The sequence below is a fragment of the Oculina patagonica genome, chromosome 3 (genome assembly GCF_052425735.1).
Source record: "Oculina patagonica isolate OP01 chromosome 3, crgOcupat, whole genome shotgun sequence".
NCBI lineage: Eukaryota > Metazoa > Cnidaria > Anthozoa > Scleractinia > Oculinidae > Oculina > Oculina patagonica.
In genome coordinates this window covers 23,466,990-23,494,604 of record NC_135760.1, presented here as the reverse complement: position 1 = coordinate 23,494,604, position 27,615 = coordinate 23,466,990, and the positions used below count along the sequence as shown (strand labels likewise).

Genomic DNA, 27,615 nt, shown 5'->3' with positions numbered 1-27,615 from the left:
TCATTTCCGTTTTTCAGCGCCTCGAACTTTTCTTAGAATTCGGCTCGAAAGTGTGCAAACTTTTGTAAGAAGTTGTTATAGAAATACTACGTACAGTAAAAGAAAATTTCAAGCTGGGAAACTCAGTGCAGATCAATTATCAAATTTTCCATCCATAGCAGCGCATAAACCTTAACTTTTCAGGGATGGCGTTAACTTTTGGCTTTAAAGCGAAAGCTTACGGAAAATTTAAGACTTTGTATGGAGAATTTTGGCGGGAATTGCGCACGCGCCTGGCGTTTGACCACTGTGTGAGAGAGGGGTTTTTATATATCCACAGACTTGAAATTTAGAGCCACCTTGTACAGCATAATAAACAGTACCACATGAGAATACTGCTCAAGGGCTTTCATTTAAACACAATGGGGTTTAACTTACAAACTAAAAAGTTAGAACCTCAAACACATTTGATTCCTAACAAGTGATATTTTATACTTCCATTGCTCAATAACTGTACAGTTTGACAAAATGAATTTATTCACCATGTAAAAGTTTGCACGTACGCGATGGTTAAGACTGAGTTATGAAATGTAACGCGAACGGCAAGTTCAAACATCGACCAGCGGTTGGTATTTTAACTGCTGTCAATCATTATTACGACTGTAGACGATTAGAGCCGAGTTTCACTCGTCGATACGACGAAGGCAGCTCGTTAATATTCGGTTCTTGCGATTAATGGTAGATTTGAACGTATCAAACGTATTGCTTTTAGCCACTGGGGTGATGTGGGGCATATTGTACGAAACATTTAAAAGTGTAATGTAACTATTTCTTGTCAGTGGATGGTGAACTGTCTTTTCAAACGTGTAATAAAGTTCTTTATAGATCCTTATATTTATCTTGTCTCTTCATAATGATAAAATCATACAAACTCTTTCAGAAACACGGCAAAACTTCTACATCATACAACATAAATAGGAATTTCAATGGGTTTCCTGTGCCCGTGTAAACGTTTAATTTTAAAACGTACCCGATTAAACTTGGGGTAAACGATGTGCAAAGAAAATATTCTTATTTGTACAAAGCTTCAGTTCAGTCGGGGGAACAAGTGCCAGTTGATGACGACATCACTTCTCCGAGAAGTGACTGAGCCCGCGGTTTTCGTCCCAGAAGTTGCTAAGCAACATGACCATGACGTGTTTGTACGCGCGATTGCTTTTGGAGTACTCGTGAGCGCTGGCGCTAGTTTTTGATTGGATGAAATAATTCGGAAATTCTTCGAGTGCTTCGACCAAGATTTGTCAAAACTGGCACTTATTCCCCCGACTGCAGTTGAAAACACTCTTCATAAATACAAGCATTTCCTTCTATAACACGCAGAACTGTTTCATCTCGCCATTGTTGGACATTGGAAAAGTCTTGACATGATTGTTCGATGCCGGCATTTTGATGGATTCCTGTCTATCATGATTCATTTTCAATCCATTTAAATGATGTCCATTGCGTCCTTGTGCTTTTACAAGATTTGTGAGCCTTTCCACCTCATTCGCTAGTGTCTCAATGATTTTTCGACACTTTCTTCGTTCCTTGTTTATCGTCGAGTTCAGTTCTTCGACTTTTCTTTCCAGATCTTCATTTCGCTGTCGTTCGCTGTCGATCTGAAGATGCAATTCTCCGATTTTCATTTCAAGTTGCCTGATTTCCCAGTCGGTTTCAGGCTCTCGAACCACTTCCTGCACAGCGACTTTGGGTTCCTTAGCAGTCAACTGCTGTTTTAACTGCAAGAAATGTTATTCAATAACGATAAGTTAGAGGCTTGCTATTGTCGAAGTGACTTAATAGTCTTTCGCATTATGAAAAATTCCTACTTTATCTACTTTCCTCAAGATTCCTAGCTGAAGAGACAAGCTTCCCCCTTCTGCCTTACGTATTTGAAAGAGCCTGGGGCTTATAACCAGCATATGAAGTAGGCCTGTCCTGATTTTGCTCGGCAACGTTTGAACAAATTTTGGTGTTTGGAGCAACTTTTTGCGATTCTAGCAACCTCGAGCATGTTTTGTCTTTCTGAGCAACTTTTAAGCAAAATATAGGTTTATAGCACATATCAAGCACGAAGAAGTCAGCGATATCATAGAAAACTTCAAATTATGCGAATTTCTTAAATGTTTATCAACCTTTTAAACACATAACCCGTCCACTGCCTTTGTTTCGTTTCTTTAGACTTCTATAATTTCAGAAATATTTGTGAGCAACTCTTTAAAGCTAAGTTTCAAGCTATTTTCCTTCACCAATGTAGCAATTATTGCGAAGAACTAAAAATAAAGTTTTTTTAAAATTAAAGTTTATATAAAATATTTAATAATTTAGATAGCAACTACTTTTGGGATTTTTGGGTAATGTTTTAGCAACTTTTTTGGCATTCCAGTGAGCAACTTTCCAGCATTTTACGAGCACAATCGGGACAGTCCTAATTGGAAGATATTTAATACACCAAATAATTAAGGCCCGGTAATACGGGCAGACTTTATCCGCAACTTGTCTCGCAGTACATTGTTGCATTGAAAGTTGACCCCAGTTGTAGCCCGTATTACTCTTAGCCGCGCTCAACCTTGGCTCGCAACAAATTTCGGTGTTGCAAGTTGAAGAAAATTTTAAGTCAAAGAGTCTAGAACTCCGGTTCTACTTTGTGCAATCATGACGCTTCAAATTGCAACATTAAAATTTGTATGAGAGATCAGGTTTTGAGCGCGCGGTAGTAATACGGGCAACAACTCGTTCAACTTTCAATGCAACAATGTTGCGAGACAAGTTTAATTCAAAAAAGTTGCCCTCCGTATTACCGGGCCTTTACCAGTACCCAGATTTATGCCAGAATTGTCCAAGTACATACCTTCTTGTAACTCTTCCCAGTTTTCTCAAGGGACCTGTAAGTCTTAATATACTTCAGATGCTGCGCTTGCGCCATTTCGATAGTCCTCATAGCGGCGACTGCGCACAGCTGACTAGCATTGCTTTTGACCACGTGATCAAACGAGGAGTCCTTACCAGTCTCCCATTCGTCAAAATGTTCTTCCCATAATTCCTCCTCGTAGACGTTATCTCGCCCCAGGGCTAGGACGGGGTCATGTTGCTCCTTACGGTTTAGCTGACTGAGTTTTTCGTTGAGTATATCCTGATTTTTTTCGTCTTCCTAAAAGACAAAATTAGCCGATACAATACAGTATTAAATATATTCTTAGTGTATGTTTTAAACTCTTTTTCCCACGCTATATCGTCACGAATTGATCGCGGTCAACATTATTTATGATCATTTATGTTTACAATCGTTAGACATACTTCAATTACGAAACGAAAATATTTTAAATGATCACTTAAGCTGAATAAATAAAAAACGCTTTAGCATAACCTTTGCCTGATGAGACTGATACAGAAAGCATTCAAGCGAACACTGTGATTCAGTGAAAAAGAACGCTTGATGTCTGCGAACAAAATCGGATTAGTTTTAAAGCTGCTCATTAAAAGGAGGATTGTATTGGAAAGAAAACATAGACAACTGTGTCTAAATCTTAGTGAATGCCTCGTAAATGATTTATGCTTGAAAGGTTCACTTAAAACCCCTTCGAGTATTCAAAATCGACATTTTAATTAGAACGAACAATTGCTACCAGATGTTGTTGTATATATTATCCATTTCCTGCTAAAACGCATCCTTTCTTGCGAAAACCAATGGTTTCTTTGCATTGTGAAAACAACAAGAAATCGATTTGATCACACGCTAGTTATGTTGGAAAACATTGAGTTCCAGCACGTGATATAAATTTTTTTTGTTGACCCCCCGCTATTAAAATAACTCGAAGTATTCAAAACGTTGATTTGATGAAGATCAATAGTTCACTTGAGGAAGACAAAGAGGAAATGGAAAATTCTTGCCGACATAAAAAGCCCTTGGGGTCAAAATATGCACACAATTTTAACAAACCAACGGGGATCTTACAGTTTTTAAAATTTTTTTTTTTTTTTTTTTTTTTTTGACACCGGGCTGAAAATGAGGCTTTTCGCGTTCGAAACTGTTGACAAAATCCTCGTTCCTAGTGCAATGAAATGGAGAGAAATGAAGACAAAATTAATGACCTTTTGTCGGGAACGCTTCGTTGACAAATCAGTCATTTAATAATATCGCTTGAATAACTTCTACGACTTTGTAATATAATTGAAAAACAAGGCGATATCTGGACGGTATTTCTCTTTCATAGAGGCAAATATCTGCATGGAAACCTTAAAATCTGCGGAATTCTTAGAGCAGATAAATCTAGATAAAGGTTTTCAAGGTTTTCCTGAATTGGCGATAAGAAGCCATTAACCACTCACGTTATAACTGAAGTAGGAACAAAAAGTATGCGCAAAATTTTTCCACGTTTCCTAAACAGAATATTGATTGACTTTTAATATAGCGTGGTCATGAATGATTTTGTTATCTCGAACGGAAAACTAACGTTCCCAAATCCTGTTACAACCATACATCCGCAGTTATTGACCACCCAGGCAACACGTATTTGTAAATTGAATTTGCCCGCGACCATAACAGAAAGTAAGTCATTTCTTAGACTTTAGTTGTCAAATGTCGGCAAACATTTTCGAGCAGCTTGCGTGTGGTTTCCCGAGCTAGTATAAAATAACAAATCTAATAAAACCACTATCGAAAAACTAAAATCAAGGTATCAACCGTCTTCGATATCTTCGACTGGCTAACTTCGTGATCAAATCAAGATTTTTAAGTCGATGTTGAATGATGCGATTGAAATTTCGACGCTTTCCGCGGGGAGTAAATTCAAGACAGAGTTAATAAATAAATTATGAATGCAATCGGCTGGTGTGATTTCGCGAAGTTTACATAAATTCGCTCCTCCATCATCGATCATGCACGACTTGTTGCAATAAGCTTACTTACGTGACAAGCCACGTCGCGAGAGACGAGCGATGTCGCTTCGAAAAAAGCGAAAGCGGCCAAGTTCTTCCATTCAATAGAGAACAGAGAGAATAAAATTATACAGGTATAGATTCTAATTTCCGTCTAAGGAGCACGTCCACAAGAGAAAAGATTGGAAGATCATGGCTCGAGTATTACAGTATTAAACAACGAAAGCTTCAAAGCGAACCCAATGAAAGCGCGTATTTTAGATTGTGTACTTTAGCTGCTTCACAATAAATACGATACGAATGCTATCAAAATTGTACAATACAAACCAGCAACAAGTCTATAATCTCCTCCTTGAGCTGAAGTTCTGCTTCCAAGAACAGCAACAATTTCATCATATTCTCGAACCTGCTTTGATCTCCAGGATTGTAAAACTCTCCGTAAGGAGAGAAAGCCATGGCCAACGATTCAGACACGAAGCGCGCGCTCGCTCGTCAAATAAAAGCCGCGAAACAGCGAGCAATGACCAAAATAACGAAAGCTTTTCTTGTCTACTTCGCTGTCACATCTGTTGATGGTCGAGTTTTCGCACTCTAATGACGTGCAAAATTCCCTTTTGTTTGGCGGAACCGAACTTGATTGTCATTCAATTGAACGCAAACATTTGTTGTTACGTCAGTGCAAATAGGCGTAAATTGTTATTTATGGCACACCAGAGGTCGCTTGGCCTTTGTCTGAGTTCGTCCCAAACTCCCACAAAGAAATATCGCTCGAATATTTCATCAAAGATCAAATTTTCAAGTGCTGAATTGCAATCTAAGCTATCACTTTCAAATAGCTCACGACTTTGTATGACAAAAGAATTTTTCTGTGTAATTATGTTAGACAATGGAGCCGCAAAATTCAGCCATTCAGCGCTTTGTGTGTAATGAATCGATATCTGTATGTCAAAATTTTTGAAAGACATATCGAGGGTATGCATGAGAATAAAGAACAATATTTAATTTCTTATCAGTTGGTTTTAGCGCGTATAGCTTCCTAGATACGCCCAGTGATAAAACAGGTATCCCTTACGTCATATCATAAACGTTGTGTAATTGTGAAAATTGGTCTTCAAAAGAAGATATAAGAAACCGGACATGAAGACTCGACAAAAAGATAAGAGGGCAGGCATTTAAGTTTCGTAATCTTTAACGAAAATAATTTATATTTTTAGCAAAAATGGATTGTAAACAGCTTTAGGAATTAAAATACTCGACAAGTTTGTACCCGTTTTGCACAGTGTAAAAACTAACCTTCAAAAGTTAAACTTATTACAAATACCACCAGAAAAGATAAACCAAAGCGAAGCAGAAGTAAAGATGTTGATTATTAAAGGATTTATTAATCACTGAAGCCACATTTGTTACCGAAGTTTTTCTGGGTATTTTTCGTTCACTTTTAACGACGCAAAGGCTGGGAATTTTCAGGCTGAGTTGGAAAAAGTAGGGAAAATCAAAATGAATGGAAAAAAAAAACAGTTAAAAAGATGAAGATTTTCAGCTAAAATAGTAATGGGAATCGACAAAGTGGCGATAAGACTAGTAAAAGAAAACATTTCGGATGTTACTGAACTACGCAATGCCAAGGTAGCAAAAACAGAAGGGAAAATTATTCACCGAGCTCCGAAATTGAAAATTGTCCAACAAGAAAACCTCGCGAAGAAAATGCCAGTCGCCGCAGTCCCACAAAGTTCAGTTCCCCACTTGCACTGCAAAAAATTGTAAAATTCTCTTGCAACCACAATTCTTCATTGGAGGAGACTGAACAACGGCACAGAATTTCCAGTACTGGGCTTTCAACATAGCTAAATTTAGCCTGTTCCAGTTTGGGTTGCTTTCGACAACATTAAAAATAGCGGAACTGATCAATCGGCAGTTGTAATCAATCACTGCGTTGAAGACAGAAGGGATCAAAACAGGATGTAGCCGTGATTACAGGAGAGAAATGCTAAACAGGCATTGATGAAGCACCGATCGACTTTTAAAACGTAGGAAATGTTCTGCCTCAAGTTTTCAGATTTTTCCAAACTTTAATCCATTTCCATCCTCGCTATCGTTAGTCATCCCCACTTCTAAAGGGTTCCTGTAATTTGTGGAGTACTTTTTGCCAAAATCGAGCCATCATTTACTAGGTTTTCCATGCTTTGGGTGCGCATAAAATCGCTAAAGGTACATGCCCCTTGAAGACACATGTTCTCGGATTCACCCATCAGTGAATAAACATCTGTTTAAAGTTCCTCGGCCAAAAGTCTGTGATTAAAAATTGGTGCGGCTATTTTAGTGTAGACTTTATTTTAGGGAAGTGGTTAAGTGGCTGTTTAGTTTACTTATCAACACTGTACATCGGAATTCAGACACACAGACAGGCACACCCTTCGTTGATGAAGTGCTATGTCACCGCAAGTTTCATTTGTTTCTTTCAGGGATCCTTATTCGCAGCGCGAGAGGGACATGGGGCAAGCCTACCTCCCCATTCGTCCCCAGTGCTACTCGTTTTTCTCATTTCGCGCTCGCGACGATGCTCGCGACCACATGACCAAAATAACAGAAGCTAGACATCTCGGGAGAACCTCCCCTTCAACAGCGAATCGATGCCATGTTTAATTCCTCCAAAAGCGCAACGTAACGAGGTCTCAAATGAAATGTCAGCTTTTCAAATTCGCCAGCGATTACTTTTAGTTTACACCATTCAGCTCCGTCTTACAACTACATCAAAACATTCAGTTGTCCCTTTTAAGGTGGCTGGCAACGGTTTCAAGCACTTCCGACCTCTTTCTTATACTTTTACATCTCGCCCCATCGTTTCTCTTTGCCGGCGCCTGGCACGAGAAACAGGGATCTGGGGACTGATAGGATTTTTGAATAATCTATTTTTTTGATTGGCTCTTTAAAACTGTTCTGACGGAAGTAAAAGTAACGACCCTCTCATTTCTTTTCGTGACTGCATACATGGGACGGAAGACCTAGAATCTGCTGGAATTTGTACCATAGCCCTTCGTTGATGGATCTATTACACTGTTTATACTGTGCTAAAGAATGGTAAACAATTTCTCAATAGGTGTACAGTGTGATATTTTCTCGACTATAGGTTACCAATCACCAGTATAACCTGTCAAAAAACACCCTTAATAAACTCAAAAATTAGCTCACCAATTTCAAATAATAATCGGCATTCAATAGAAAACTGTCTGCGAAGTCAAAAATTTCTGCAAAGTGGGTTCAGAGCCAACTTAAATTTTCAAAAATTTAAAATTTTGAAAGCAAAGACAAGTGGCGGTTGAAAATTATTTTTAATAAACTGTGTAAATTCTTGTAATTCATATATTAAAACGATTAATAGCTTTACTGCCCTTTTAGGTAAAAAATAACAAGTGGTCTGATATTCACTAAAACCTCTTACCCAATATTCATAGAACTCTAATTAGATAATTAAGGAATTACACTGATGATTAAATATGATTCGCTAATACTCATCGCGTAAAGATAATTTTTTTAAAAAAATAGATTAATGTAATTATTTTTTTTACAATACTTTTCATTATCAGTTATTGTTTGTGCTTGCAAAGTAGTTTAGCTCAAACTTCAGCAAAAATGCGCTAGCCAGGAGTTAACAACCCATATGAAAGTACAGTTGTGTTTACATTAGAAGTGTGTTTAGATCGCTTGTATTTTTTTTAAAATAGCTCGTACAGTTTTGGATATTCAAGTTCTTTTAAACAAAATTAAAATTTTCTCTGACATAGGTTTCTTGTTTACCAAAATAAAATCCCCTTTTGTTTTCACTTTAGCTGCGTCAGTTGTTCTGGTGAACCCACTACCGTTAAATAACATGATAAAGCCCTTGCCTCTGCCCCCCCAAACCCCCCCCCCCCTACACCCAAATAAAAATGTTTTACAAATATCGGTCACAATCATGTCTTGCAATTCGCTGAGCCTGCGATTTTCAGAGGTGTTGCTAGGCAACAAAACCTGATGACACCAAGTTTTTAGAGCATTTGTGCTTATATGTCACGGGGTATTTACAAGGAAAGGCTATCTATCAAGCACGAGTTGCAAACTGAGCCAACAAATCAATCATTTAACATTAACCCCATAATTAAAGCACAAGTTTTTGACTGGCTCAAACAGACAGTAATAAACTCTTTCACTTTCAAGGTGACACACGTCAAAATTTTAAAAACTCTGAAATTCCATTTTGCATGATATTTAAAAACAAAAACAGTACCACATAAATGCACTGCTTAAAAGCTTTCATTTGAATAGCCACACACTTGAATTTCATCCAAAGACTTGAAATTGGAATCATCTTCTACAGCATAACAGTACCACTTGAAAGTACAGCTCAATAGCTTTCATTTAAATGACCACACACTAGGGTTACATATTTCACAGACGTAAAACTTCGGGACTAAATATCAATTTGGTGTTCTAATCTTCCCCAATCAGAACCATTTTAGTCCATTTCTGGTTTATATTATAATCATCTTTTTTCTGTTTTTTTTTTTTGTCTTAAGAAACTATCATTATCCATTTTCTTTTACCGGAAGACAATTTCTATACATTGCAAAAATGACTTCTAATAACACAGCCCCTTTTAAGCAATCACAACTGACACCCTGGGATCAAATCACATTCACATCAAAATCTTTCTACATTAGATTCGAAAGCTCTCCTTCTTCCCGTCGATGTGCCTGAGTCGTAAGTACACATCAGTTCCCAGGCCCTCCATGGACTGCAACTGTAGTGACCCTCCAAGATACGTCGCATAAGCTCGTGACGTGGGAAGGCCAAAGCCCCAGCCTGCCATGGGACCCCCACTGGGTGAATTGTTTGGGTGCCCTGCGCACAATTCAGAAAAGATATTGTCATTGTCAGAGGGTCTTATGGTGCTGCGATCTCCCATGGTGGTGAATGAATACTTGAAAATGTCCTGCAGCTTGGATTCAGGAATGCCACCTCCACGATCAGAAACCCTGTGAAGACAGGCATTAAAAAAACTACTAGTTAATGAATTTGCTCTTACATAAAAAAGAGAGATAAACTAATAATAAATCCAGGATCCGGGCCAGGACCTTAGCCAGGATCCGAGCTAGCATCCTAACCCTATTATAAAAGCTAACTGCAAGCAACCCAAGCTAAAGTAGGCTAAACTGAGTGCTATTTAGGCTAAATGGAGTGCTATTTAGGCTAGCCGGAGTGCTAGTTAGGCTAACCTAACGCTATTTAGGCTAACCGCAGTGCTATTCAGGCTAACTGGTATCACCAGCTATCACTGGTATCACCAGCTATCACTGTTAGCTATCACCAACAGACAACTGCATTTTTACCTCAGTGCTTTTTGTTCTCAAAATCAAGCTTCAAAGTTGGGGGTGCGGCTTATACACAAGTCTTTACGGTATCTGGTATCAAGTTACCATACATGCCACACAAACATGATAAGGTTAGGAGAGTGAGTGAGTGTGTGTAAGTTTGTTACATGTACATATGTTGTAGTTGTTTTTACCTGACAAAGAACTCTGTGTCATTACTGCACAGTGTGACAACAACATTTGGCACTTCAAGAGGTCTGTCAAGGTGTTGTTCCACACTTGCTCTGAAATAAAAAAAAAATACAAATTTCACTTAAGCCATTTTGTTCAAGAAAAATGTCTTGTCATTTTTACTCTTTCTACATGGGAATGAGAAAGTACTTAGCAGAAACCAATACAAGATTAGAAAATGCATGGTTGCCACAGACATTTTTTTTAAATTCCCTTCTTTCCCATGAAAAAAAAAATTCTGACCAAAAAATGCAAAATGTCAGATTTAGTTGCAACCTACAATCTTGATTTCCATCCCCCCTAAAAAAAACATTGCTGTAGACTGTCCACAGCCTCTTGATTTTTCAACCGCGCGCTCATCGATCGAAAAAACACGAAAAAATAGAGGGCTGTGGACAGTCTAACATTGCTGAGATCACATTGACCTTAACTATTTCTTCCAGCCTTCAATGGTATTACATCAGCAGTGATATACAGTTGTAATTTCAATTTTTTCTGACTTTTCTTCAACATGTCAGTTTTCCCTGACTTTTAAGAATTTTATTTTATTTTCCTTGACCATTTCCTGACCTGTGGCAACCCTAAAAATGTTTTGATTAGTAAAGCTTCAATAAATTTTGTTTCTTTTAATAAAACTTACCTCATGGCATTTTTCAGAAGCTCCTGAAGAATGTACTCTAATGGCGCAGGAATGTAAGGAAAGACAGCTTTTGTGTGGCCATTGACGATAAGGCCTGGAGCTACACCATATGTATGTTCACACACTTGCCTAAAATAAGAGAAGTTGATTTCCTAAGTAGCAATTCACTAAGGATATCCATCCTCAGGCACAGTTATTTGGGATGACACAAAGTGAATGTCGGTGCGAAATGGAAGTTTACAAGAATGCGCGAGAGAGCCCCTTAGATGCTCCTCTTTATCAACCAGTTCCATGACCCATTTAAATGCTTCTTTCTGATTGGCCACAACAATATGCACCAATTTTCCTGCATCCTAAACTTTGTGTCACCCGACAAACTTACCCTGGGTCTCCAAGTATGCTGGATATCTAACAAAATAGCCCCCTCTACCAATTTTTCCCCACCAATGGGAGAAAAGAAGTTTGACAGTATCTATAATTTATCCACTTCATGTGATAAAGTGGCAGGCACAGTGCATATTAATCGTTAGTGTGGTCAACTCTGCATGAAGAAGACCAGATTGAAGCCCTGATTTGGGTCCTTGTATTCTTGGGCAATACTCTTATAAAGTGCCTCAAAGTGACACTCTCTCCTAGGGAAGGGGGGGGGGGGAGTGCAAGAAGTGACCAGGAGTATTTTATACTCTCCACGCGATGGGATGCAAGTCCATCACGAGGTAACTGGACTGACATTGAATTTGCTGGTACCCATTTATACACCTGGGTGGAGAAAGCCACTGTGAAATTAAATTGTCTTAGAATACAAATCCCAGACAATAAAACCTGGACCAATCGATCAGGAGGTCCAGCACATTAACCATCAGTTCACCTTTCCACCCCCAAAAATCAAAGTGCCAATACATGAAAGGCAGGAAAAAGATATTGATTAGAATGAATAATGTTACAAATTCATTTTACCTGGCAAAATCAGCACACCTCTCAACAACTTGTCTAAGGTTAAGATGAGTACAAATAATTCCAATGTAATTTGGCTGTAAAATTAATAAAAAAGCTTGTTGTCAACAACTGGCATTCATGAAGAGAAGTATTATCAGGGGGAAGAGGGGAGTGGTAGGGGATGGGAACCTGAGGTTAGAGGGGGCTGGAACCCTTTGGGTGGCAGGAGGAGAGAGGGTGGGATGTGGAATTCCCAGGGTGATGGAAACTGAAAAAAAAAAAAAAACAGTAATCCGTACAATATTTTGCAGCAGAAAGCATCAAGAAGTAGGAACCCTTGGGTGGGATCCAGGAGCAAAATGGATAAGGGAGTTGGGAAATTCAGACCCCCATTTGTACCCCTTTAAAAAGATAGTTTGATTGTTAGAAAATACATTTTTTTATTACAGTACAAATATTTTCTACAACAAATTAAGATCTGAGATTTTCCGTAACAGTACAAATGATACTACTCAGATAAAATATGTCTCTTTAATGCAAAGGGCTCAGGTGCCAATGGCAGATTCCGTCTATGGCATGCATCTGTCAGTTGTATTCATCGTTGCTAAGTCTCACACATGTTTTAACGAATACAACTACCATGATTCCCTGCAGGCGCGTGCCATGGAGGAAATTGGCCATTGTGTTAGCCTGTTCCAGGCGTTCGGTTCGTTGGGAAGCGCGAAAAAGGGCGAGCGAAAAAAATAAGGGGAGGGGGGCGGGAAAGAGGGCGAGCGAGAGAACGCCTGTGAGCATTCATAACAAAAGGTCTTTCCGCCCACTTCTAGACCTCCGACAGGGCCCGGGTAACATGAGCGCAGACATTGAAGCTTGTGGTTTTCAGTTGTCAGTTTCAATCAGATTTCTGACAGATTTCCCGGTAAATATTATTTCTCAAGTTCTTCCACGTTGGGAAATGCATTTTATCGTCTGCGTTTAAATGTCTGCACTCGGAGTTATCTGCAAGCGAATTCGCTGAATTGTCAGTCCGCCCTTCAACGTGTTGCAGGTTTTGTCAAAAAATGTTAAGTGCCAGGGGAACAAGGTACTGAGAGTTTCTTTATTTAATTCGGTTTCAAGCAAAGATTTAGTTGGGTTTTCTGGAGCCGAGAGTCTGGTGTTGGCCGACCTCGCAAGTTCTTTTGGACATGAACTGAATCCCAACCCACGTTTTCCTGAAATTTGCTGTTTAACCTGCGCAAGAACACTTGCAAGAACTCATGCCAGCGTTCAAAAATTATTCTCGGGGATTGTCGAAAGAGAAACGTCTTAAAAGCGGCAAGTGAATGCAAGATCGCCGACGGGAGAAACTCCCTCCGCGAAGCGTTCACACACTTCAGAAAATGAATCTACAAGCACATCAACCACACAAAGTAGATCGCGGCGCTGCTTGGCTCTGGGTGAAAGCTATTTTGGACCAGATTGATTCAGCAATGAATATTGACGTGGAACAAACTGATATCAAGATGAGTTTTACCGCTACGTACTGTTTACAAATATTTTCGAGGCCGTTTGAATTCGCCCGGAATTTTCTCGTTGCTGTTTTACGCTTTTCAGTTTCTGAATGTTTTAGCTTATGTTGTTTTGATTGTCTGCTGGCTAAAGCCTGTTTGAATTCCTGGCTGAGAGTTTCGAGGAATAAATAGCAATTTGTCAATAATACAAGCATTTACAAATTTATCTTTTTGACTGACCGCATTCGACTTCACTTGTAACGTGTTGTTTTAATATTTATTTTAAAACTAGAAAGTGCTTTATCGCATGTATATTTATTTTAGCAAAGCTTTGGTTATTGTATTTACTGAAAAGCAATTATCGTTGAAACTGTGTCATTTTGATTTAGCGTCGACATAACACGCGGAAACAGTTGAAATATCAGACTCTTTCCAAAACCGGTTGGAAGTATACCGAAAAACTTCTCCTTCATAGACCAAATTAAACAGTCTTCCTGTTCTTTGCGAAGACTTTCAACCAGAAAATCCTTCAGTGCGTTGTTTACTGCTGAGTTGAACTCTGCGTGACCGTCACTCGCCGCAGCCATATCTCATTTCACTTCAAGAGGAAGGATGCTTGAGTGTTGACAAAAGGTGTCAAAATTGACCAATCAGAGGGTATACCAGAATCTGGTATACCGGAACTAGCTTTTGTTAAAAATGCTCACAGGCGTTCTCTCGCCCCCTCGCCTTAGTCCCCTCCCCATTTTTTCGCTCGCCGCTCCTCGCGCCGCTTACCAACTAACCGAACGCCTGGAACAGGCTACCATTGTGTCAAATTATGTCTCTGATGGATTCTGTTGTAAACACAAATCATATGTGAATCTTTGACACCTTCTACTACATGTAAATCAATAAAATAGTTTCTTTTCTCTTGATAACAATACACAAAATGAGAAAGGATGTCCAACTTACTTTCACCAAGGACAACAAAGAACAGTCTATTTGTCACAAGATTTTAAATCTTTAGTTTATTGTATGGACTTCTAATTCTGACAACTATTTATTCCACCACTTTACCTTATCAATACTAAGAGCAAGATGATGTTCAGCCAACATACGAATTCCAAGACGGGATGTGAGGGTACGATTAAGAAAGGCGTCTATTATTTCATACTGAAAACATAAAAAATACCATCAATACTTATTCAAGTTCACATCAACAAGCTAATATTATTGGCCATGGGTTCCACTCAAAGAGAAGTAACGAACTCAATTATGGCAATCTGATCTTCACTTCAAACTTCCACTCCTCAAATGTAGAATTAAGTATTCAGACCAGGAGTGAGAATCCAAGAGAAAAAAAAAAAAAAACAAGGGGGAGAGGGGGGGGGGGGTCTATGATGCCAGGAAAAGACAAGGCAGAAAGAAGGATTCCCAAAGTGGTGGGAACCAGGGGAAAAGAAAAATAATTTTTGCAACACTGCGTAGTATCTACAGAAAAATCACTGGGAACTACTAAATTAGGCCAAGGACTGGGAGTACATTTGTAAAATTCTCTCTCCCACCATTCAAAATGAGAAATTAAACCAAAAATAGAATTTTAATTGGATTAACCATGTTTGGGCAATCCCAATAGGCATGCACAAGAAAAGATCATTTCTGAGATCATTTCTAATACCATATTTTATTTAAAAACAATAGAGATATTAAATGTTTGGAACTGCAACACTTTCGGTCTTGTTTTTGACTAGCACCCTTCCTCTGATAACTGTTTTGAGCTTGTAACTTGGTTCAAAACCTCTTTAGTACAGTCACTAAAGTTTCCGTTTGCAAGCTCGTTGTAGTTACATTGAGCCAGACCTTTGTGTATTTCCAGTGGTTCCTTAGTCATTGACAACTGATCCATGAAACACTAGCAAAATCGCGAAATTTAGTACACTTTTCTTCTAGTTTTTCTTGCAATCGCGAAAATTAATACCCGCAAAATTTGGGTTTCGAATAATCGCGAAATTGTGCGAAAATTAGTAGGAATAAGGTATATCCGAGGTTGCTGTAACACTGGATTGTACTGTAACACAATACTGACTTACTGCCAGATTCTTCTGACATTCGTGGAATCCCTCGGCAAGTTGTGTGACAACACTTTGATGGTCGTCCAACAGCTGTCTGATAGTACGACTGTATCTCTCCTCTCCTTCAAGGGTTTCCACCTGTAAAATAGAGTATAATTTATTTCTATCAATTTTTCCAACCAATCCAAGCAAGCCTTCTATTAAGTGGCCTTCCAAAGTCACATGTCATGTCGCAAAGTCACATGTTTCTGAGAACCAATGTTGCCTACAGTGTAGTCAACAGCTGTAAATGTCGCTGTCGTTTTTTACCCTATTGTGTTGCTGTCACATTGTGTCCCTGTCGTATTTCAGTGCTATAATTATGTCGCTTGTCACTGTTAAAATGTTCCTGTGTCGCCAGTTTTTAGGCTCATGTCGCTTGTCACTTTTACCCCTTGGAAGGCCTCTATTAAGAGATGGGCCATTTCTCACGCCTCACAAAAATGTAATACGCTGTGTACATGTGTACTTCTCTTGAATCTTCCACAAACTGGCTTTCAAAATGTGGTTTGAGATTTTTTAATTGAAATTCTTCCAGGGCTATCTTTTACAATCTTAAGAAAGATTCAGACATCTTTGGCAAACTTTGGAAATCATCATCTGGAACATCTTCAGTAATCTCAAACCGTTGACTCATAAACGACAGATGCATGTTTGGGCATTGTAACTCAGCAATATAATATCGGGACACAATACATTTGCTGTGAGTGGGAGGGTAGGGTAATTAAACGAAGCAACTAGCATGAATGTGACTTACCGTAGTTATTCGGTTATAAGGCGCACTCGGTTATGAGACGCACCCCAAACTTGGCAACATTGTTACGCTAAGTTTACAAACTGAAAATTCTCCAAAAACACTCGGTTATAAGACGCACCATGAGTTGGAGAGTTCAAAAGATGTAGTGATCAATTTAAGGACAGTTTTTTCTTACAAAATTTGAATGTTTGAATGTTGTTCATACTCCTTGGCACAATCGTCCAGTAAAAAGCTAACATTTCCTGCTAAAAAAGACGTAAATCCACTTGAGCAAAACATCTTTCCATCGTTCATGCTTCGAACTTAGCTGCTTAGTAACCTGTCAGATGTGTAGTTTCCAGTGACCACTGAGTTTGTTGCTTGGTTACCAAGCTCTCAAGCATGCTTCGGATCGCTTCGTACTTTGTTTTTCGAGTGGTTTTGAAAGATTCTCAAGCTTTTTTTGGTGTTTTCCTTGTCTTCTAAAGTCATTTTTCACTTTCCACGCTTAGAAAGGTTTGTTTCAAATGAGTATGCTTGATTTTCTTTGTCTAATTTCAACAAAATGCTGGCATATACAGGTGTTACTGAAACTCGTTTTATATAGGCGATAATAAACTTTGCGTTTAAAGTTAATGTTTCTTATATCTTTAATACTGTAAAAGACAATAACCAACATTAAGTGTTTTCATTTCTCTTGTTTTAACTGTAAGTTTCGGTAAAATGGCGGTCATAAGATTTTGTTGGGCGAAAATACTCGGCTATAAGACGCACCCGGATTTTGGCATGAACTTCCCACAGAAAAACAGATTTTTCTCGAAAAAACCGTGCGCCTTATAACCGAATAACTACGGTATCTTGAAACAAGCGAGACAAAATAACTGACACAGGATCCTATTGTACCACTCCCATTAAGCTATTATTATTTATAATATTAATATCGCAAAGTCAACATAAACCTAACTACCACCTAGCATCCACTAGCCTCATGTTGCTAAGTGGTAGAGAATCAAATCGAACATAGGTTTGACTTTTGTTACTCTGAAATCTTGTTTTGTGTACTGTGTTATCTTTCTCATACATGTTTTAATTTTCTACCAAGCTCAACACACACTATCATGATTACCTTATTATAGGAAATTAACGCGTCATGAAATTAACGCGAATTTCAAAAATTCGCGTTAATTTAAGTCGCGTTAATTTTTGTTAACGTTAATTTCGGCACCGTTAATTAAGTGGAGCATTAATTTCCATGACCTTAATTTCCATTATTTAGCCCCAATTTTTCGTTACAGTCCAGGCGTTCTTGACTCAAAGAAAAAATCATTATTTTATCAGGGTGGACATCTGCCGCTATCACTAATACTGCGAAGAATGCTCGAAGTGGGAAAAGTACCATGAACATTGTTTTCGTTTAAGATTATACGCCAACAAGTGTTGAAATAAACTTGTTCCTGTTGTGTACGTTGCGTTAATTTCCTTTATTTTGAAATGTTACCCCCTCTCTCGCGTTAATTTCCTTTATTGGGAAGTAATTTTCCCTTCAATTCGCATTAATTTAAGTCGCGTTTATTTCCAATACCTTAATTACCGAAGATGAGATATGCAAGAACGAACGTCCTTAAATATTCTTATTTTCATAGAGTAGTGGGAACATGGAATTCGCTTCCGCTTTTCATTCGTGAGGCAACAAGTGTGAACTCTTTTAAAGCATTAGTTAGAAAGTTTTTTATGGATCAGCAAATTTTTTAAATATTCTTCTTGTTTACTTACTTGTTACTATAATTATAATTTCACTTTCTTTTTTGTATTTTTTATCTTAGTATCTTAGGTGATCTGCTTTAATATGGGGTCTTTGACTATTTTGCATTTCATCCTTTGGCCTTGTTTTTCTTAGCCTTAGCTTTAGCCAAAAATTGCAATAAATAAATTAATTAACACAAGCGTTAATTTCCTATAATAAGGTACATTTTATATATCTTGGAAGTTAGCTTTAAAGACTTACCTTTGGATATTTTTGCAGCATACTGAAAGCCCGAATGTACAACTCATACTACAAAATAAAATACAAACAAATTATTCAGTTTATAGACTGAGGGAGGTAAAAATAGAGTGGATTTCAACAAAAATAACCTTTTTTAAATGCAGATACCTATAACAGGACTTGAGGAACTTGCCAACATAGCAGGTACATTTATTTTTATTTTGCTCAAAACATATTTACAGGGCAACCCTATGAGCATAAATAGGATAAGTTCTGGCAAATTGTTGGAAGCCAGGAAAAAAAAAAAGATAGAAAAAAGCGGATTCATCCTTTTTTAGCTCATTCTCAAGAATGAGGTGGTCACGGCGGGGCGGCGGCGGCCCCCCCCCCCCGCCCCCTCCGGGCCCCCCCCCCGGGGGGGCCCCCGCCTCCTCTCCGCCCTCCCTCCTGGCCTCTCTCCGTTCCCCCCCTCTCCCCCGTGGTCGCTCGTCCTCGTCACCCCAGTCCGTCCCGTGGCGGCTGCCTTCTTTTTCCCGCCTGTCTCGGGTCGGGGGGGAGCCCCACTGTCCCTTTCTCTCCTTTTTTCTTCGGTCTCCTGCCCGGGGGGGGCCCGCTGCCTCACTTCGCTGTGTCAGCGCGGTCGGCGGGGTCCCCCGCTGGGCCGTCCGCACCGGAGTGAAGTGATCTCTACCGGATGACTCAGGGACTGTACTCTCAGTCATTTTCTCCCCCACCACTCCCAAACCCTACCCCCCCCCCCAGCAGAGATGAGCTGGTCGTGCCCTTTGATTATTTTCCAACTCAGACCATTCAAAGGGCAAAAAGAACTGAAAGGTAACTTAAAGGGAGAGTAGGCACTGAGCACATTCCATCCAGGAGGAGTAGCCAAACTCCTAATCACCTCATGCTATGATATACATGTACATACCAAGCCAAAAATAGAAAAGACTTTTTAACTTTTTTTGTTATGCTTGATTTTAGGTATAAAAACAGAAGAGACTAATTAAAAAAGAAAAGTGTAAGAAAACATAGAGTAAGCTTGAATTTAGAAGGGAGTGAAAGAGGGAAGAACATTGATCTTATAAATTTATTATGGGAATAAGCGAAAAAAAAAGAAGGAAAATGACGATCCTACAACGCGCAGCTATATGTGCTATGAAAATCCATGTACTATAGTGAAGCACTGATAAAACAGCTGGCTCTCTTTCAATCCCAAAAGAGTCCAAAGTCTGATCTCTTAGACTTTAGACCTTGGTGTAATTTACAGCTCAAGTTATAATAATATATAACAGCAAAGGACAGAGTTCACCTACCACATCATGAACGACTGGATTGCAAAGTGCAATGTGGGGAAGTTTTTGAAAGTCCACAACTCGACGGGCTATACGTATGGGCAATTCCTTTTGAAGAAACTGGGCACTTTTCTGAAATGTCAATGAAATATTATGCAGTGTCAATTTTGAATATATCAATTATTAACTGTTTTACTGTGGTTTATCATTGATATATATATTCTAAAAAGTCATGACTAGATGTGTTACCCTAAGGTCTTACAGTGGAAAAGAATTATTGTATACATGTAAAAACAGCATAATAAACCACATGTATGCATACGCAAAAAATATAAGATGATCACTTCAGTTTTGGTCCAACCTTGTGTTTTTGTAAAAAAAAAATTATCATCTAAATTTGATGGTAAGTGTGCTTGCATATTTTAGAAAGTTGTTTTCCTATAATGTGCAGCACCCTAAATTAATAAAAGCCTGCCTTTTTATTCTTCTGCTTTATGATTAGCCAGACTATTTTTGAGTCCCAAAGCATTCAGATAATCAAATTTTGACCACAATCGCCAAGTTATCCGCTTTCCAAGAAACACAACAAAAACTGTTTGGAGTAAGTTCACCACTCCCCTGCCACTCCCCAGCCAGGTTGCAAAGAATGCAAAATTACACTTCACTGAAAATGCCTCTGTGATTGACAGCACAGATGCATTTACAGTCGTACCACTGATGCCTTTTGCCTAGTGGCAGCTTCATACAGTCACAAACAAGGAGAGATAATCTATCATGCAGTGCTACCTTACATTTGCTTGTCAGCACTGGTATAAACAATATGACGAAAATAGCAATCTCGTCACGCTAAACTAAAACAATCACTCTTGCAAAAACATCAAGGATAAATTTGTTAATCTAATACTGCTAAAATATAGATAGAACTTGCTATGGACAATTTAAATAGTCCACGGAAATATGCAAATCTAGTTCAGACTAAATTAAGGCAAAAGCTACTTGTGGTACAATGTTCTAGCTTTTATACATTTTTTGATCTAGATATCGAAGGAAACTTTTCTCTTACCAGTAAATGAGTCCCGTCTTTAAATCTACCGGCCCATAGCATTTGGAAAGGCGTTAGCCGAATCGAAGGCTAAAAGACAAAAATTTTCAGAACAAAACCAGTGTCAACAAAGATCAACAAAGCCACAAACGACATCTTTATTTTTAAGCTTAAAAGTAACGAAACCTCATTTCAATAAGCTTAATTGATGAGCGAATGTGGTATACAGTAATATAACAGAGAAAATAAAACGGCTTCACTGTAACTAAGCATTTATAGAACAGCAAGTTAAAAATTAAACAAACCTTTGAGGACGCTTCGTCCAGGGTCTGTTGTTTCACGTAAGACCATGCTTGTGTTTGAGACCCAAACATTGAAGTATTACACCTTATTTGCGTCACACCGCTCCCACAAATTAACCGACAGTTTGGAGTCCTCCACGAGTTGATTGCCGTACTCGTAAATAAACGACTCATGGCGAATAGATGCGTTTATAATGGAAGAAGGACCAAAACCTCAATTGGCTAGGCGGGTAAACTTGTTTTCACACAAATAACAGCCCAGCCGGAGTGACACGCTTCCAAGACGAATACTTTGATCGATCGAGGGCAGAATAAGCCGTTATCTATCCATTCTTCGCTGATACAGTTAGCAAGCTGAACAGCTTAAGTCTTGCAAAATCAAGGGAACCAGAGGAAATTCAGTAATAAGGCGGTGTAAAATGACCTTGAGCTACTTTAGCTGTCTACATTTTCGCATTTCGCTTACGCGTGTGTCATGAAAAGTCATCTATTTACATGCCGGGAGCGAGCTCTGTGAGCCGCGTTAGCCAATCAGATTGACGCAAAGGAAGTGGTCAGTGGTGTGCTCATGTGAATTGCACGTGTTATGGCGCAGCGTGACACCAAAGAAAGAAATGATTTTTTTCCTGATTTCAAGTTTTCAACCACTAACAACACACTCAAATAGCAATTTTTATCTGCAAATTTTCTGCTGCTTAACTTGTAGGTTTGACCAGGCGCTTTAAAATTTCCGTGAGGCCTTTTTTCTTCACTTCCGGATCATGACAGGCCTCTGCTCGCCAAAAAGGGAGAAATACCGTACAGACAGGAAGTGGTCGAAAACGCCCGGAATACGTACGTGATTCGTGAAATACGTGACGCGATATTTCTCTCAGCCGCAAACAAAATTCTTCGCTGATCATTTCCTGAAGGATTTGTTTTAGTCTCTTGTACAGATATATTTAGCCTGGAATTTAGGCTAATATAATTTTATTCAGTCATCGACATGTCGTGGCGAAGTTTGTTTTGAATAATCCGAGTAAGGTCAAGGCTAGCTTTTCACAGGGCACCCACACTTAAAGAGGATGCATGTGTACTTGAACCTTCTAAAAAGCGCATTTCAGGGAGTTTCATGCATGTAATGAGCAAGTAAATTCACACTCTTGTTTTCAGGCAGGTGGAGAGATAGGAGGGGAATAACTCGTCAAACGAGGCGGGGGGGGGGGAGGGAGGGGGGGGGAGGCTGAGGAGGAACGCGTGACGTGCCCAAAGAAGCTCAAAGAGCGTACGCGCTGAAGACTAGGGGTTTGGGACCATTATGGGAGGGGACAACGACATGAACACAAGTAAAACGCTAGCTAGTGTAGACTATGCAAATTTTAATATTTTATATGTGCAGAAAGTCTTCTAGATAGCACTCTTCTGCTTGATCACCAAATGTGAGAATCTATTGCTCAGATCAGTCACCTCACCTCAGTTGGCTCCTTTTATCCCAGAATCTTCAATTCAACCCAAGTGACGCATTCGTGTACAAAAATTAAAAAAAACAAAAAAAAAAACAAACAAAGAAAACAAAACAGCAAACAATCAGTAAAATGAGTAAAGAATTTGTTTTCCTGATATTTCGGTCAGTCCGGGCTTATGTTGAAATACCATCTTGTAGATTAAAACTTATTGTCACTCTAGATCCAGCAAAACCGGCCAGCTTGACACTTGAAATGTACAGTTTGGGTCTTTTCGAAATACCGCCATCACGTGGATTCCTCCTAATTTTCCCTCCAGATGCAAAAGCATCTAATAAGAAAGTGGTACAAAAGCCACTGAAAATGACGATTTTGGGCCCTTGTGTTCAATTATCATTACGTATATAAAGCTTATTTTCAGTCCAGATCCAGCAAAACCGGCCAGTACAACACTTAAAGTGCTACTGTGATGAAATTCGCATGTTTCCTTTCGTAGCCGTTTTAAAATATTATAAAGTACTCCATATGAGAAGAAAAATGCCGTTTACAGTTTTCAAATATCTCTTTTCGTTGCAGAGATATTCAAGTTTTTAAAATATGCAAATTAGCAAAGTTGTGACGTCATAGACTCAACCAAATTTTGATCAAATATGAAGAAAGTGATAACTTAGCCAATTTGTATCTAAACTCTCTGATTTTTTGCAGTAATACTCTGCTAGTTTAGTTGCACAGTATGAACTTTAAAATTTGGTTACCATGGCAACATACTAGGTTCCAGATCCCCCGATGCTAAAGGCTCTTCTGGCCAATTCTGGTATTTCCTTTCGATATTTGCCGATAATACTTTACATGCGTGATGTGGCAAGCATATGAATAGATTAGACAGGCGTCTTGGCCGTGTTAAATTTTTCCGAACTGAAAAATTCTAAAATATTAAAAACAAATTCATGGGGACTGGAAAAGAGTTAGTTGCCATGGTAACATAATGTTATTATATGTGTACGTGTGTCAGCTGCAGAACTATTAGACCGTCAAGTTTCATTGGTCTCCGCAGAAAAATGACTGAGATAGCTCAATTTTTGTACTTGCGATAAAACTGGGTTGAGTAGATGACGTCATCAGTCCCCTAATTTGCATATTTTACGATTTTTTTGAGCTTAAATATCTCTAGAACTAAAAAAGATTTTTGAAAACGGAAAACGCCATTTTGAATCTTTCATTAAATACTCTATGAAATGCCTAAAATTTCAAGGGGTGAAAATTTGATCATAGTAGCACTTTAAAATGTATAGTTTGGGCCCTTTTGTAAAACCGCCATCACGTGGATTCATTCTAATTTTCTCCCCAGATGCAAAGCATCGAATAAGAAAGTGTTACATGAGCCACTGAAAATGACGATTTTAGGCCCTTGTGTTGAAATACCACCTCGTAGAGTAAAGCTTATTTTCACTCCAGATCTAGTAACTTAGGCCAATTTGCGATATCAAATGAACAGTTTAGATCACCTGGATTCACGTTAATTTTCCCTCCAGATGCAAAAGCATGGAATACGAAAGTGCTACATAAGCCTTTGAAAATGACGATTTTGGGCCCTTGTGTTGAAATACCACCACGTAGTTAAAATTTTATTTGAACTCCAGATCCAGCAAAAGCGGCCAGTTTGAGACTTGAAATGTACAGTGTGTTTCTTTTTGGAAAGTCACTATCACGTGGATACATTTTAAATTTTACTCCAGGTCCAAAAGAATAAAAAACGAAAGTGCTACATGAGCCACTGAAAATGACGATGTTGGGCCCTTATATTGAAACACCGCCAGATCCAGCAAAACCGGCCAGTGTGAGACTTGAAATGTGCAGTTTGGGTCCTTTTGAAAAACCGCCATCCGTGGATTCATCCTTATTTTCCCTCCCGATGCAAAAGCATCGAGTAAGAAAGTGCTTTATGACCCAATGAAAAATGACAATTTTGGGCCCTTGTGTTGAAATACCACCGCGTAGATTAAAGCTTATTTTCACTTTAGATCCAGCAGCCTTGCAAGTTTGAGACTTGATGTGTATAGTTTGGGTCTTTTGGAAAAACTGCCATCACGTGGATTCTTCCTTATTTTCCTCCCGATGCAAAAGCATCGAATTAGAAAGTGCTACATGTACCACTGAAATTGACGATTTCTGGCCCATGTGTTGAATCACAACCACGTAGATTGCAGCTTATTTTCAGTACAGATCCAGCAAAACCGGCCCGTTTGACACTTGAAATGTACGGTTTGGGTCTTTTTGGTAAACTGCCATCACGTCGATTCATCCTAATTTTCATTCCAAGTCCAAAAGAATCGTATAAGAAAGTGCTTCATGAGCCACTGAAAATGACGATTTTGGGCCCATGAGTTGAAATACCAGCACTTAGATGAAAGCATATTTTCACTCCAGTTCCAGCAAAACCAGCGAGTTTTAGACTTGAAATGTACAGTTTGTGTCTTTTCTTTAAAAACGGCCATAACGTGCATTCCTTATTCCAAAAGAATCGAATAAGAAAGTGCTACATGAGCCACTGTAAATGACAATTTTGGTCTGAGCCTTCCTTTTTCTGGTGATTGGGATACATAAGCTCTGTCAATGTGCAGAACGGTTGCAGGACCAGTTGGACATCATTCTCGTCCCCAGAGACCACGATCCTTGTATAAGAATCCTGGTAATTGAATACACATAGCCGTTTTAAAAATATACAAGTGTAAAAAAGTACGCTTAGTGTACGGTCTAAGCACGCAATTTTTTTTCTTAATGCAACGATTAAACTCAGTCGAATTTTGTTAAGAGAAAATTGCGCCCGCGTTATCACTTGCATAAAAGCTAAAAAAAAAGCTTTAGTCTACGTGATGGAATTTCTACACAAGGGCCCAAAATCGTCATTTTCAGTAACTCATGAAGCACTTTATTATTCGATTCTTTAAGACCTGGAGTGAAAAAAAAGGATGAATCGAAGTGATGGCAGTTTCTTAAAACTACCCAATCTGTACATTTCAAGTCTCAAACTGGCCGGTTTGGCTGGATCTGGGGTGAAAATAAGCTTCATCTACGTTCTGTTATTTCAACACAAGGTCCCAAAATCGTCATTTCAGTGGCTTTTATAGCACTTTCTTATTCGATTCTTTTGGACCTGCCAATTTGAGACTTGAAATGTACAGTTTGGGACTATTTGAAAATCCGCCATCACGTGGATTCATCCTTAATCTAACGGTTAGATTAAGGATGAATCCACGTGATGACGGATTTTCAAATAGTCCCAAACTGTACATTTCAAGTCTCAAATTGGCCTTTTCTGCTGGATTCGTAGTGAAAATAAGTTTAATCTATGTGGTGGTATTTCAACACAAGGGCCCAAAATCGTCATTTTTAGTGGTATTGTTTTATTCGATTATTTTGGACCTGGAGTGAAAATTAGAATGAATCCACCTGATTGCTGTTTTTCAGAAAGACCCAAACTGTACATTTTCATTCTCAAACTGGCCAGTTTTGCTGCATCTGGAGTGGAAATTACCTTTAATCTATGTGGTAGTATTTCAACACAGGGGGCCTAAAATCGTAGTTTTAAGTTGCTCATGAAGCACTTTCTTATTAGATTCTTTTTAAGCTGGAGGGAAAATTAGGATGGATCCACGTGATGCCGGTTTTGAGTCTCAAACTGGATGGTTTTGCTGGATCTGTAGTGAAAATAATCTACGTATTTCACCACAAGGACCCAAAAACGTCATTTTCATTGACTCATGAAAACTTGGATGAATCCACGTGATGGCAGTTTTTCAAATAGAAACAAACTGTACATTCCAAGGCGATCTCAAACTGGCCGGTTTTGCTGGATCTAGAGTGGAAATAAGTTTTAATTTACGCGGTGGTATTTCAACACAAGAGCCCAAAATCATCATTTTCATTGGCTCGTGAAGCACTTTGCATTCGATTCTTTTGGACATGGAGTGAGAATTAGGACGAATCCACGAGATGACGGTTTTCAAAAATATCCAAACTGTACATTTCAAGTCTCAATCTGGCCGGTTTTGCTGGACCTGGAGTGAAAATAAGCTTTAATCTTCGTGGTGGTATTTCATCTCAAGGACCAAAAAAAACGTCATTTTTAGTGCCCTATGCGGCGATTTTTTTGTTCGATCCGTTTGGACCTAAGTGAAAATTAGGCTGATTGCTAGTTGTGAAATTCTTCCAAAAAGTTCCAAACTGTACATTTTAAGTTAAACGTGGCAGTTTTTGGTGTACCTGGAGTGAAAATAAGCTTTAATCTATGTGGTGGCATGTTGTCATAATCATACCAAAACTCTTCATTTTGAGTGCCCCATGTGGCACTTTCGTAATCTATCCTTTTGGAACTGGAGTGATTATAAGGCTGAATCTACGTGATGTCATTTTGTACATTTTAAGTTTCAAAGTGGCAGTCTTTGGTAGATGTTGAGTGAACACAAGCTTTAATCAACGTGGTGGCACATCCTCACAAGGGCCAAAATTCTTTATTTTTAGTGCCCCATGTGGCACTTTCGTATTCGATTTTTTTGGACCTGGAGTAAACATTAATGAATACCGTATTTATTCGATTAAGCGCCCAACCTCGAATAAGCGCCCACCCTGAAGGCAGGAAAAGTTAATAAGCACCCAGCCTCAAATAAGCGCCCACCCCCCCCCCCCTACCCCACAAAAAACTGAAGTGCACAAGACGAGTATTGATTATTGAAATTGACTAAATACTACTAAGAAGACTTCCCCCATGACCGAGTTTTCTTAGTATTTTTCAGAAACTTTCAATGAACAGTCAAAATTTTGCTTTGTTTTGTTACATAAATAAACTTACTTTTTGCTGAAAATCGCGAAAATTTAATAAGCGCCCAGCCTCGAATAAGCGCCCACTCTCAAGGTCCAAAAATTTAATAAGCGCCCAGGGCGCTAAATCGAATAAATACGGTATCCCCAAAAGGCGGAAACTAAACATTTTAAGTTTCAAACTGGCAGTTTTTGGTTGATCTGGAGTGAAAATAAACTTTAATTGACGTGATGGGCTTTCATCACAAGGGCCACACATCTTCATTTTGAGTTCCCTATGTCGGGGAACTCATTCGATCGTTTTGAAGCGGGAGTTAACAATAGGCTGAATCCACGTGTTGACAGTTGCCTCAGAGGCCCAA

General features: G+C 38.9%; 3 protein-coding genes across 3 annotated transcripts in view; 1 reads left to right on the top strand and 2 right to left on the bottom strand.

The window, feature by feature from the left end:
- LOC144647133 (uncharacterized) overlaps positions 1 to 27,615 on the top strand; it is a 172,793-nt gene that overhangs the window by 116,510 nt on the left and 28,668 nt on the right. The gene's annotated exons all lie outside the window — the stretch shown is intronic.
- Positions 446 to 5,642, bottom strand: LOC144647084 (uncharacterized). Its single transcript, XM_078506828.1, has 3 exons — positions 5,224 to 5,642; positions 2,870 to 3,169; positions 446 to 1,757 (listed from the first exon to the last, which is right to left on the bottom strand). The coding sequence occupies exons 1-3, from the start codon at positions 5,350 to 5,352 to the stop codon at positions 1,347 to 1,349; spliced, it is 840 nt and encodes a 279-aa protein (XP_078362954.1). The 5' UTR covers positions 5,353 to 5,642; the 3' UTR covers positions 446 to 1,346.
- LOC144647121 (branched-chain alpha-ketoacid dehydrogenase kinase-like) lies at positions 8,207 to 21,479 on the bottom strand. The gene is made up of 10 exons (XM_078506876.1): positions 20,997 to 21,479; positions 20,713 to 20,781; positions 19,671 to 19,781; positions 18,379 to 18,426; positions 15,617 to 15,736; positions 14,604 to 14,699; positions 12,073 to 12,146; positions 11,116 to 11,244; positions 10,439 to 10,528; positions 8,207 to 9,908 (listed from the first exon to the last, which is right to left on the bottom strand). Exons 1-10 carry the CDS (start codon positions 21,165 to 21,167, stop codon positions 9,590 to 9,592), a joined length of 1,227 nt encoding a protein of 408 aa, XP_078363002.1. The 5' UTR covers positions 21,168 to 21,479; the 3' UTR covers positions 8,207 to 9,589.

Excerpts from the sequence above, each read along its gene's own strand:
- LOC144647084 (XM_078506828.1), bottom strand. The coding sequence starts at position 5,352 with ATGGCTTTCTCTCCTTACGGAGAGTTTTACAATCCTGGAGATCAAAGC. Across the intron at positions 3,170-5,223 it reads AGATTATAGACTTGTTGCTG|GAAGACGAAAAAAATCAGGA; the intron begins GTTTGTATTGTA and ends TTTGTCTTTTAG. Across the intron at positions 1,758-2,869 it reads CTGGGAAGAGTTACAAGAAG|TTAAAACAGCAGTTGACTGC; the intron begins GTATGTACTTGG and ends CATTTCTTGCAG.
- LOC144647121 (XM_078506876.1), bottom strand. The coding sequence starts at position 21,167 with ATGAGTCGTTTATTTACGAGTACGGCAATCAACTCGTGGAGGACTCCA. Across the intron at positions 20,782-20,996 it reads TGGACGAAGCGTCCTCAAAG|CCTTCGATTCGGCTAACGCC; the intron begins GTTTGTTTAATT and ends TTTGTCTTTTAG. Across the intron at positions 18,427-19,670 it reads ATCCAGTCGTTCATGATGTG|TATGAGTTGTACATTCGGGC; the intron begins GTAGGTGAACTC and ends TTTATTTTGTAG.